A 13065-nucleotide genomic window follows, 5' to 3' on the forward strand; every position below is an offset into this window, starting at 1 on the left:
CAGAAATCCACCAGCGCCATTCCCGCGGTACCCTCCGGCCGAGCACGCCAATGTTGTGTGATGAGGAAGCACTGAGATGCGGAGGCCATTACACGCAGAAAACCCCCAGCGCCCTTTTGCCGCGCCCAACGGAGAAGACGGTGTGCGACGGGGAGGTGCAATGCCGCCCATTGGACCTTTACTTGGTTGGGGCGGGGAACTGTCGCCGCCGGAGCGCTGTATAAGGAAATCAGCGCAAAAGGCTTCCTACCACAAGCAGCGATGGCCGAGTGGTTAAGGCGTTGGACTTGAAATCCAATGGGGTCTCCCCGCGCAGGTTCGAACCCTGCTCGCTGCGGCCCGTGGGGGTTACTTTTTCGTTTGTTTCTTTTACTCCGTGTCTCATCTTCCTCCTAAACGTGCGTCGGCAGCAACAGGAGCAATTCTCTACTATTTCTTTCCTGCGCGCACACCCCCTGAAAGTTTTTAAGGCCAGGCTGGATGGGGCTCTAAGCAACCTGACCTACTGTGAGGTGTCCCTGCCCATGCCAGGGGGGTTGGAACTAGATGATCCTTGAGGTCCCTTCCAACCCTGACAATTCTGTGATTCTATCAAGAAGTAAAAGTGGTACCAAAGACAGTTCTCAGGATGTTTCCAGCAGTGCATCAAAGCACTTGGTGGAGGCAAGAGAAAGGCTCAATGGGATCAGTGTTCTTCCCACAGCTCACCTTCTAGGTCCTCTGTAGACAAGACAGACGCTGTCACGTGCAAAGCTCGGGATCAATTCAATGCATTAAAGGTGGACACTGTCTTCATTTGCCCAAAGAACTGTTTGTCCAGAGATGGAAAATTTGCAGAAGTTAAGTAAGAGAAAGCTGGAAAAAAGAAATAGGCTGTTTCCACAGATGTCAAAATAGGTTGGAGTAATAACCACTTTTCTTTCCTCTCTCTCTAAAAGACAAACAAAACCCCGACACAAACACACATGCAAGCTCATTCTTTCTAGCAGCATGTTTTAATTAGTTCAGCTTAATTTAATCAGAAAATGGAGGCAGAGGAAGAAAATTTTGAAATATCCCTGCCCAGCACAAAATAAAAGAAAGAGGGGACAAACAAACAATGGTTTAAGCTGGCAGCAAAACAAACTTTTCAAAGTGCTCCCTAATAAGGCTTCTAGGGACTTCAGGTTTGGGTGTTTGTTTCTGTGAAGGCACCACAAGCATTAGACATTACATTTTAGAGGAACTCTTAAACTGGTAAATAGCCAACAATGGTACTGTTTACCACGTGGACACAACATTTAGGCATTTTCCTTAAGTTCTCCCATGTGAAGGTACATGCCAAGGAGTACTGGAATCAGCATCTCAGACCTTGCAGAAGAAATGTTTTTGTAATTCAAATTACCAACTTAAGCATCATTTTCTTCAGCGTGCTACTTTCACCTTAGTCTATTTGTATTCTAACAGCAGCTTAGAATTTGGTGCGTAAACCAGTACAGTATGTTAGGTACTCTGTAAATTATCAACTTTCTAGTGAGTATGCACATTGCAGATAAACTAACAAAAAATAGATAACTAATTTATTTTCCACATATAGGGTTTGATGTGTTTTATCAGTCAGGAATTTAAACTCTTCTTTTTTCTTTTATAACTCAAAGATAGCAGACACCTTTATAATCTGGAACAGATGAGAAAAGCTTATTTTGTGTAGTGCAGTTTTGTGTAGCATTCAAGTTAATAAAATGACAGTATTAAAAGAGTCAAAATATTAAACACAGTGGGCAAGCTTTGCACTAAGTCCTTCTTTTCTACTGCATCAGGTTGCCAGGTTTTTCACTGACCACTTTAAGTGTTTTAGTTCCATAGCAAACATTTCATTGCTTTAGTAGATCTGAAAAAAACAACACACCACCAACCCAGTAAATATTTATTAGTAAGCTTGAAACTCTGAGATGTCTTTTTTTTTACTGAGACCTTGCTGGTGATGGAGATGTCAAATGACCAGCAGCAAAAATAAGAGGCCAGTCTGTCATAAAAACAGGAACAATCCCCCATATCTAAGGACACATTTGCATTCAGTAAGCCTTTTCTTGAAATTGCTTTTCTCCTAAAATTGGCAGTAGAAAAATAAAAATGAATAGTGAACACCCATGTTATTTTCCACCCTTGCCCTTCAGCAAGATTTATGAAAATGGTCAAGGCACTGAAGGAGAAGAACCATCTGATTTTAGTTGAAGTTACTTTATTCTAATTACAGAAGAAAGGACTTCCACACATCAGCAGCACTAGTGCTCTGATAGTCTCCTCTTGACTCCTATGCTACAAAATAGAGATTAAAAGTGAAGGAGTTCAAGCGCTACTGCTCTGATCTGCTTGCCTGTTTAAACTTCTGTAAGACTGAGAAAGAGCAGAGCAGTAAAAATCTGGTGCTGGAGTCAAGACCCCAACTGGTACAGATGGGCTTAACATGGTATTTCCCCATGTCTCTCCCACTTGGTACAATTTTCCTCCCCAAATCTGGCTCAGGCTCCCTGCACACTACCTTCAGGGATCAATGGGCCCCCAGCCAGCTGAGGAAAGAGATGCTTAAGATGTCTGGGCTCCCTTTTATCATCAGTTTTTCACACTGATGCAACCAGTCTGATCCTTTGGCAAGGGCAGGCCAAGGATGGACATGGGAATCCTGGGGAAGACTCAGATCCTTTGAGAGAACCTCAAGTAGTAGAAAGCAGCAGAAACACCCAGGCCTAACCAGCTGGAACAAGCTCTTACTTGGGTGGACCTTTCTGCTGATTCTCAATATAATTCAGACAAAGCTGTTGATGAGAAAGAGGAGGAGCTGTAAATCCACTACCCAGCATAAATTTGGGGACTCCATGGAAATTAAGTGCTGGTAAAAAACCAGCTGAGACAATCCTGACAAAGTAAATTAATTTTCTGTTATTGATGCCCAAGAGTCAAACTGCATCTCCCTAGAGAAGCTGTCTGCTTTTGGTTCTAAGAAGCCTTCAGAATTTTCAGAGAAACAGCTTCAACAAAGCAGCCAGCAAATTGTTTTGTCAAAAGCATCGAGAACCACATCATACATCAAGACTGGAAAGCTTCCAAACATCAGCAGCAAATTCAGTTTTGTAGAAGTAATGCCTCTCCCTTGCTGCCCTGCCAGAAGATGGGAGCAAGAGCAAACTACAATGACGATGGAATATAGGGAAAGAAACTCTGCTCCAGCATCCATCACCTGTGACAGGTTATGATAATCCATCAGAGACCTAACACCTGTAGCAATTCCCAGTCTATGTTGTGCACCACTGCAATGGCTCAGACACAGACCTTTCAGAGACGGACAAGCAGAGCACATGAGGAGTCTCATCTTCATTAACAGGAGAAAGAGAAGACACTAATACAATAAAGGTGAAAGAAGTTACATACAGAGTGCCCAACTCGGGGAGAAGCTTGTCAATTCTTACAAGAGAATGAGCATGGACACTAGACTGCAATAAAACGTCCAGGACAAACTGACAGACATCACACCACCTGGTGGGGATAGAGGCTGGCAACTTGCTGAGTTGCTTTATCTTTTGCTGTGTAATTTCATCAGTTTTACAACAGCTTCACTGCTTACCTTCCCAGCAGGATTGTCTCTCATTTCAGGATATGAAAGGGTAAGATAGCAATGTCCATACTCAGGAAATTAAAACTACCTAGTATCTGGTTTAATCATCAGGAGACTTGCTTCTACTGCAGACATGAGAACAAACTGCCATTCCCTCGCCACCACTCACACAAGGATGAAAACAAGCATTCAAGAAATGACCTTATCTATCAGTCAGCATTACTCAGCCGAATTTTAAGTCTGTATTCATCATCAAAAGTTTTACATTGCCACTTGGGCAATGTTGTGAAAACAACTTGGCAAATGCTGGCAAACCAAAATGTGTGTGAACAACTGGAACTCATCACTGATCTTTTACAACCAGCATTTACACAGTAACAGGTATGACTGCAGTAATTAAATACATTAATTATCTGTCATTCACTAACACCCCTCCTCATGATCTTCAGTTTCATTGTCAACAGCTAGCTAAATAGCTGCTTAATTGCTGATATTGGAAGCCAGCTGATAAAATTTCAGAGACCAGGTTGAATGAGGCCTTGAGCAACCCAGTCTCGTGGGAGGTGTCCCTACCCATAGCCAGGGGGGTTGGAACTGGATGATCTTTAAGGACCCTTCCAACCTAAACCATTCTATGAAACCCCACCCCCACAACTACTCTTTTGCAGCTGTTTCCACTTTTGTGTCTTGGCCAGTGATGAATAATGTATAGCTGGCTCTACTGCCAGAGTTTGAGAACACTTACAACCCCAGCTCCAAATATTTAAGCATATATGGTATGTGCCTACCTTTGCAGAGGTCAAGGCATCACATTGCTGTGGATAATGTCATGTCTGACATTTGCTGGATCTTTTCAAGCTACTAGCACTGAAATTTAGTACTTTCTAGGAATACTATATATTTATATATAATTTTAAAAGGATAAAAGAAAGCTATTTATGCTTGAGGAGTAGGCCATGAATGATCTAAAGGTGAGTAACGCATCAGATGCTTATTTCTGTCCTTTCTAACATGAGGAAGAACTGGGCTGCCTACTTATTTCTCTTCTTAATGACTTACAGGTCGGATCCCACCAGTGCTGTCCAAAACCAAAACAGGCTGCACAGCTTCCTGTTGGTTTCCAGTACCTCTGGGTTTGCTCTGCTAGGAATAGGTTGATTCAACTGTATTTAATAACTACCAAAAACTATTTTAAGTTATTCTTCAACTGGGGGGGGAATGGGGGGTGTTGCAAAAAGTCTGTATCAGTGTACTAGAGCATCAGTTAATCTGCCCCCTTCCCTAAACCAAATACAAATTAAGAGTACTGGTCTCTAGTAGGTGTGTTGCAAAACATGAGCTCTGCCACTGGCTAAGTCTTCCAAATACCTGCAATTATTCATCCAGAACAAACAGCTAAAGGTGCTTTGCCAAAATAAACTGTGTCATAATTAGCTAATAAATGACATCACTTAATGGCATGAAAAATTAGTTTCTGTTCAAAGGTCTGTTGTATGCTCACTTCTCAAGGGAAGTTAGCCAGCTAAACTATCCACCCAACTACCTTAAGAGCAAGTAAAATGGGGAGAGGAGAATCTCAGCTGCCATCTGCTTCCAAGTATTTCAGCTGGTTGCAGTTCCATCTTGTTCAAGAGAGAGAAATTGTACCCTATCATGTTGGATCCTTTGCAGTTTCTTCTGTTACTACTGCTGGACACTCTTCCCTACAAAATGAACTGAGTGTCTTGAACAAATACTTTTATGTAAAGGAAAGCAGTATAGGCACCAGAAGAAAATGTGTGATCATATTTAGCAGATATTACAGAGAATTATTAAACTCATCTCTATAGTGTTTTCAGATGCAAAATACACAAGGAAAAAGCATGTAGAGAAATAAGCAGGATGAGGTACTTCTACTGATGCCATCAAATCTAGGCTCAGCATGGCTGTATGAGTGGAAGGACAGCACTTGTAGCTTTTACAAACTAGTACAACTAGCATCAACACTGGTAGCAGGGTTGCACTGGCAGGCATTTGTGTTACAGTTTACAGCAAATAGGCACCAAACAGGAGAAACATAGCAGGTCAGTTAGCACATCATAGCCCTGTACAGGAGAGCCAAAGCTCACTCCAGGGAGAGACAGGCATCATAGCTGGACTCTCTTAAGCTTGGACCAACTAAGAGGACAAATACCAAGAAATTCAAATAGATCTCTGTGGTGGGTAGAAGCCTTCAATGTAAAAATTGAAAACAACTCCTTTGGGTATGAATGTGTTTTTATTTGTTGCAGATGGAAATTCTTGATTGCGTAAAACCAGGAGGCCAATACCTAACATTTTATCCCTGTTTACAAAGAAGAAAGCAAATACAAAATAAATACAACAGAGAAATTGAGAGTTGCCCAAAATACCTAAAGCTTTTCATGTGAGATTTTGTAGGCATTAAAGCTCACTGGCCAGATTCTTCATTCCTCACCACACAAAGCCCTGATAAAACTGTCTGCAAGGCCAGAGCAGGGAGGGGAATTACTATTAAGCCACAGAACAATGCTGGCACATACACAAGAGCTCTCATTTTTCCACCAATAAATCTTGAAAAGCAAAAAGATTCTAACTAGAGAAGTAAAGTTCTGGAAACTGCCTTCCAAAATAAATAGCTGGTAAAGAAACATACCTGAAAGTAATCAATTTTTAAGAATGCTTGATCTCAGTGACCTTCTTGGACAATAAGAAGGTTATTTCATCTATATTGTAAGACCACACTTCTCAACAAGTTCAGTTTGTAATACTGTGATGCAAGTATGCATTATAAATTCTTACACTAAGTCCCATGCAATGCAGAAGTGAAGCAGACTGCATAATTTAGAAATAAGCAGGTTTTTTTATTGTTTATGTTCATTGCAGTGTAGCTTTTGGAAGATCAGCACTGAACAAGATGATGAGCTGGAATCCTTGCACCGACTTTGCATTCTACCAGTAGTACGTGCTTTGTAACGTCACAGAATTGAGAACACTATTACTCCATACAGTATTGAAGAATACAAGAGACAACATAAAAGATCTTAGATAACTTTGCAAAATCACTTTGTTAATACTGAAGTGGACCTTGCTTATTAAGTGTGCCTATTAAACATTAAGACTCCATCTCTAACGCTTGTAGCATGTGTTAACAAATCAGGATTCAGACACTTACTCCAACGATGCTGACATCACAATAAATGAATACAAAACACAACTTATAAGTGCTGATAAAAAGGAATACTGAACTGATGAACAGATGATCCCATGCTCTGGTCTACTCTGCATTTCAGATCTCATAGTTTCTGAATTTCCTCAGAAGCTCTGATGGGGCATCCCCTGACCAGCGGAAACGCAAGTGCCAGCAATTTCCCTCTGAAAATCCTGGGACAAAGAGAAAAACAAGTAAATTACTATAAACATGCATGAAACTAAGCTATTTGAAATAACATTTAATAATCTTCCTCTCAAGTAAGGAAAAAAAATCAATCACTTCCAAGTGCTCTTGAGAGGCAGGCACCACCTCTGCATTCCTGGCACCATTTGAACAAGAACTCAAGCTAAAATGAAACCTCAGCTGGAAAGAGTCCAAAGGAGAACCACAGGAGTGATGGCAGTCCAGAAAAGAGCATGTACAAAGGAAAACTGAACATACTGCTTTTGTTTAATCTAAAGAGGAAGAGAGAGAAGGTGACATGAGAAACGTTTGAGTATGTGAAAAGCAGCAGTGTGGAGGGGAGGTACAGATAGCACTTTTTACATACAAAGGAGTAAAGGAGTTTTTCAAACCCTGCAATTTAATCTTTCTAGCACTTATGGGCTGTTGATACTAAAATTGCATATTCCTGTATGAGGAATTTTGTTTTTTCCTTCTCATGTTTGGTTTCACTAGTAAAGCAGCAAGTAGGGAGAAAGCCTGAAAGCTTCAAAATTAAATTAAAACCAGAATCAAACCCCCAACCCAAAACCACATTAAAAAAAAGCTACCCATTAAACATATTATATTGGAAAAGAACTTCTCACAACTAACAATCTCCATTTTTGGCCAATCCCTGGATACTGCAATTTTCTGTAGCCACTATTTTCCCTTACTTGGGGAGTCTGGATTCTTGGCAGACTGTGGTTTCACATCAGGAACGGCAACATCTTCTTGCTCTCCATTCCCATCCGACAACCCACCTTCATTGTTTTCAGGCTGCTGGGTCCAAATCTCATCAGTTACATTACTGCTATTATTCAAGTCAGGAGCTTCCAGCATTTGGTCCTTCTTACTTTGGACAGCCCAGTGCATTGACTAAAGAAATGCAAAAATAACAAAGAACTAATTCCTCTGCTTGAAGAGATTTCCAATTAATTTGTCTTTTCTTTCTTAAGCTCTTGCAATAATTGGTTAAATCAAGCACAGTAGAAAGAAGCTTGCAGGTGAGTGGGACAGAGGAAAGCATGGTTACACACTGCAAGTAGCTTTTGAGAAGATAACTCCAAGTCTTTGAAGCTCAGGGTTGCAAGGAACCCATCTTCTCAATTTTGCAGTGAGGTCATTATTTAATCAGATAGCACGAAAACCTACCTGATAAGCAATGTAACAAAAGGAGAATACATTATACAAAGATCCCAGCTTTAATCTAGCTTTGAAAAGAAATAAAAGGTTCCTACAAAAGCAAAGTGTGCTGAAGCATTTGAAGAGTGCTCTGCAGTTAAACTTCATATAGTACACAAAAAAGCTAAATTCACTTGCAAAGCACTAGCCTGAAACACTTCTGTGAACGGGCTGGTACAGCCCCCCAATTTTTCCTACATTTCCTTAACATTCTTAGTGAAGGAAGACTCTGCTCTAATCCCATCTCCAAAACCCAGCACTGCATCAGAAGGGTTGAAACTCATCCCCTCGCTCACCACAACTCTTTCTCTGGATCAGCCCTACCTCCCCAGGCTTCTGAAGGGCCAAAACTAGACACCACCAACCGTTTTCACAGACTGGCTGAGGGCCTCCCACTGCTGGAAGGGAATGGTAATTTTGCTCCGTCGCCAGTAATCATACCGCGCTCGACTCTCTTCATTAGTAAGAACCTCCTTAGCTTGCTGCAGCTTCTGGAAATTCTCCACTAGGACACAAACCAAGAAGATAAAAGAATCCAGTATTTGCTTTCAAATAAATTCATTCAGTTATGAAAGGGGTGCTGCCAGCAATGGCTTAGAGCAAACTGAATAGAGGAAACAAGAAGGAGAATTTAGTGACATCAGTATACAGTTGTTTTGCTTACAGCTTTGCAGTTTTAGCAGGCTTTAAGATCACATCACCTGTTGGGGACAAGGTAGCATTTTCTAATGGCAGCTAAACAGCTTGTTTGTCCATCCCCTGCAGACGACCTTCGAAAGGGAAATTAAACTTAAGCAGCAGTGCTTAGAGGGAACACACGTCCACAGCAGCAAGGAAGCCAGAGCAAAGCACAACACCCAGAAAACATGAGCAGGGGAGAAAAAGACAAGCAAAATGGACAAGCAAGAGGCACCTAAACAAGGTACAAATTAAGTAACTTGTGCATGTTATCAGGTATGTTTTTTACACATGCTGAAATGCTGTCTTGAATGCCAGACTGCATGAATCAGAGCTCGTCCTTCTCCCCTCATGGTAATTTTTTATTAAATGGTTACTAAGGATTCAGCTGCATGTTACTATTTGTAGAAAGGTTATCAAGATTTGGATTTTAATTGATGAGTCACCTATGCTACAGTGATCTATTATTCATTTATTCCAGTTTACAAATTAAGAGAAATGTCTTTTGACACACACAAGCCCAAACACTAATCAAAATTGATAACTATAAATCAAACAGGCAACAGATCGAGGGGGCAGGCAGTTCTAGTACATTTCTTTGATCTAGTGTGACTAGTTTTCAACAAATAAAAGGTCTATTTTAATTACACTTTACTGAGTGTTTACCTGATGCAAAAATGCATTTAACAAATACAGCACGTTCAGGTAAACAGAGCATGAACTGTTTCTTCTTGATAAGCAAAGCTGCTTCAGGATTCAGCACTTGGCCTCCCTTTTTGATTAACTTAGTTCAAATTAATTGGGGGATGGGATGGAGGGGACTGGACTACAGGGTGGTACAGGCAGGCTAGGACCATGCACTGGAATAGACTTTTGCTTCCCTGCTGCAATAGGCAGAATTTTCTGCAGACAATGATGATTCCAGTGGTTTCACTGAGACTTGAGCTATCATTTAGAAGAAATTAAGGCTTAGTGATGCTATTGTTACCAGGTGGTGGATGGTGTCTCAAGCACCAAGGGTCAGGGGTTTCCTTGTCAGGGAACTGCAAAGTGAAGAATCCCACCTATTCCACCTTATAACAAGCTCCACCCCACCTTGCCTCTGTCAGCTCTCTGACCCCAGGCTAGGATGATACCTCAGTAAGGAAAGCCAAGCCCTGCTGAGGAGTGCAAGTCTCATTTAACATCTGCTACATTCCCAGTTCTGCTTTCTCAGAGGAGGGTGTGGATGAGGGCAAACTTTCACAGGCTATGGTGTTCAGTTTGTGTTGCTCAGTTCATGGTTGAATAGGAAGAATCCAAAGGAAAAGTTTTGTGCATTAATCAAAATGAGAGGCATATTTGTTTTGAAACAGATTTTTGATGGGGCCCATAATTACAATCAGAACAACCTTTGTTATAAGAACAAACTATTCAGTTTGTTCAGTGAGCCCCAAGGAGAGCCATCATGTGGTGATGAATGGGACAGACTGTCTCCAGATAACATGAGTGCTGCTTCATCAGTACACATATGATGAACTGCACACTTCACTAACACAAATGATAGCTGCTGTTCTGCAAACAGATGGCTACTCGTGTGGTGCTGGCCTCTCCTTATTTACAGTCATTAAATTACATTACAAGAAGCCAAAGTACATTTAATGTGTTCATGATGGCTTTGTTCATGGGAGCAAATTAACTTGTTGACGCAAGTATGGTACTTGGAATACCACTGAGCATGAAAGCAGGCCAACTTCATAGGTCTGGAAAGGGAAACACTGCATAAACCATTTTCTGGATTAAAAGATGTTCTCCCATAGAAAGGGGAAAAAAAGTAACCCACCCAACCAACAACAGATCCAAGAAGTGTCTTCTTGCTTTATCACCTGGGAGCGCTCAAGTGTTAGAAAAAGAGCTTGCTATTTAAGTACCACATTCAGTATACATGACAACTTAAACATCTTGGAGAACAATAACATTTAGTACAGTTTTAAGGGTGAATTTAGTATCTTAGTCATGGTAATCAAAGAAAAGGGAAAAAAATATTTTAAACCAGAGATGAATACATACCTGCTTCAGGGTTTCCAGGATGTTTGTCAGGGTGACATTCAAGGGCTTTAACCTTATATTCTGCAAGAATTTGTTCAACCTAAACAGAATGTTGAGACTTAAGTGAGTAAAGACACACACAAAGACGTTCAATTATGCTTTTTGAAAGGGTTTCAAAGGAATAATGAAGAATGCTCCAAGGCTTTTTTCTCCCCCACTCAGCTAAGCAATTTGAAAAGTCATTACCATATGTACTCGCACCGCTCATTAATTGCTGACCCGTTAAGGAAGTATTAGTGTGAGGCAGAAAATGAGAAGCAGCAGCTGTTAAAGAAGCCTGCAGAGAAATTTTAACATCGCCCTCTGCTGGAATGTCTTTTTGGGCGCTACCTCAGGAGAGGCGCTGAACCGCCTTCAGTAGCAGACCGAAGAGGCTTTACTAACCAGCAGACTTGCAGAGGGATGAGATGACTGATGAAATTTACTGAGAATACAGCTTCTATCCTCACTGAGGATATCCTCCGTTACAGCCAACACTCCTTTTCCAAAAATCGAATTGCAATTCCAGTTGATATAAAAAACTGACTTACAACTATTAGCAAACCACTGACTCAAGACTACCCAAAAACGGAGTAAGACACCTTTTGGAAGAGCACTTGTTTTAACTACGAGTCATTCAGCAATTGCTCAGCCAGATCTCATTGCAAAGTATCTACCTGATACTAAAACAAATTAATAAAGCTAGTACTTGAATAGAATTTAAATTAGCATTTTTAATTCATCAAAGTGATGAATGAAAAGGATATGTGATTTTGGGGGTTTCCTCCCAAGCAATGAATACACATAAACTGAGAAACTCAGCAGTATTATCAGTGACTTACAGCTGTGAACATTCATTGTATTAGTTGCATAGAAATCTTCTTTTCTTCTTTTAAAATGGAAAAACAAATCCACAATATCATTTGAATGTTGTCAGGTGTATGCAGTTGGCTTATGATTCACAACTGTATCACATGTTGAACTAAACTAATAAATTAGCCATTATTTCAGCAGCATCTATAATATGATCTTGATTTGTAAGACACTTCTGATATAAACCTTTTCTAGGCTCTTACTATCAGTATACAGATCAGAAGAGAGAGCTTTACAAAAGGAGACACTAAAAGATAAAGCTGGCAAGAAAGCAGGTTCCCGACGCATTTCTAACTGTCCTGCTTGCAAAGATAACCAACTCCAGATCCGTGCTGCAGACTGGCAAGTGCGTTCAAAACGTTATGAACCTGAAGGGGAGGTGGGGCAGGCTCTTACCGTAGATAGTTCATCGCATCCTAGCAAGTTGTAGTAATCTTCCAAGTCACCCGGTCTGCAGTTCAGAACTGCATCCATTTGGGCTGCTCCAGCAGGCTTTGTCCAGCCGTAACACAGAGGCTGTGGAATAGAATCTCAATATCGCACACGGGTTTAAAAGTAGCCCGGGGGAACAAGCCGTTTGCACTCGCGACTGCCGCTCTCCAGTGCTTTTAAAGGCTGGCAGCTGACGCATACATTTTCTGCAGCTCCCTGCCTGCCATTGGCCCCCGCAGGATGCCAATCCGGCTGCATGAACCTGTGGATGGCAGTGCTCCCTGGGACTTGTAGTTGCCAGGTCGCTTCAGCATTGAACCGCTGGAATCACCCGGGCTGAAAAGACTTGGGATAATGACTAAAAATCTATCTGCAGGTGACATTTAGATCAGACCATCACACGTAGAGCCACCTCAAATCAGGAACTTAGAGGCTATCCTGCACCTGAGCCTACAGGCACTTAAACAGAATACCCTAAGAATACACTAAAATAAACATAGTGCTCTTCAATAACAGTTCTTGTACATGAATTGCGTGTCTGACAACATTAAGACTACACCACCACAAAATACTACCATCAGAGACTCTCGTGCAAAATAACTTCCAAATTTTATCTTGAAGGTCTGTATTGTGTGCAAACCACATTCGCTCTAAAACTCACTCTACATTGTAGTTAAATATATTTAATTTGGAACTCTGATCAAGGCCTCAGTCCAACAAAGTCTGTAGATATTCAACTCTAGTGTCTTCTGTGATTAAAATGGTTACTTCCTACGTATAATAGTAACCACTTGCTGAAGTCTTTCTTCTGGAACCTAAGAAGCTC

General features: G+C 41.1%; 1 protein-coding gene and 1 non-coding gene across 2 annotated transcripts; one reads left to right on the top strand and one right to left on the bottom strand.

The window, feature by feature from the left end:
• The first annotated feature begins 255 nt into the window (after positions 1–255).
• TRNAS-UGA (transfer RNA serine (anticodon UGA)) lies at positions 256–337 on the top strand. Its single transcript has one exon. It is a non-coding gene; the product is annotated as a tRNA-Ser (tRNA).
• A 5493-nt stretch (positions 338–5830) lies between these two features.
• On the bottom strand, positions 5831–12614 carry DNAJC12 (DnaJ heat shock protein family (Hsp40) member C12). The gene is made up of 5 exons (XM_009907132.2): positions 12204–12614; positions 10917–10995; positions 8555–8694; positions 7682–7883; positions 5831–6973 (listed from the first exon to the last, which is right to left on the bottom strand). The coding sequence occupies exons 1-5, from the start codon at positions 12279–12281 to the stop codon at positions 6879–6881; spliced, it is 594 nt and encodes a 197-aa protein (XP_009905434.2). The 5' UTR covers positions 12282–12614; the 3' UTR covers positions 5831–6878.
• Between the last annotated feature and the right edge of the window lie 451 nt (positions 12615–13065).

The sequence above is a fragment of the Dryobates pubescens genome, chromosome 30 (assembly GCF_014839835.1).
Source record: "Dryobates pubescens isolate bDryPub1 chromosome 30, bDryPub1.pri, whole genome shotgun sequence".
NCBI classification, from domain to species: domain Eukaryota; kingdom Metazoa; phylum Chordata; class Aves; order Piciformes; family Picidae; genus Dryobates; species Dryobates pubescens.

Coding starts and splice junctions, on each gene's coding strand:
- DNAJC12 (XM_009907132.2), bottom strand. CDS start 12,281: ATGGATGCAGTTCTGAACTGCAGACCGGGTGACTTGGAAGATTACTAC. Junction 8,695..10,916: donor TCCTGGAAACCCTGAAGCAG/GTATGTATTCAT, acceptor TTTGTGTCCTAG/TGGAGAATTTCCAGAAGCTG. Junction 6,974..7,681: donor CAAGAATCCAGACTCCCCAA/GTAAGGGAAAAT, acceptor TCTTTGTCCCAG/GATTTTCAGAGGGAAATTGC.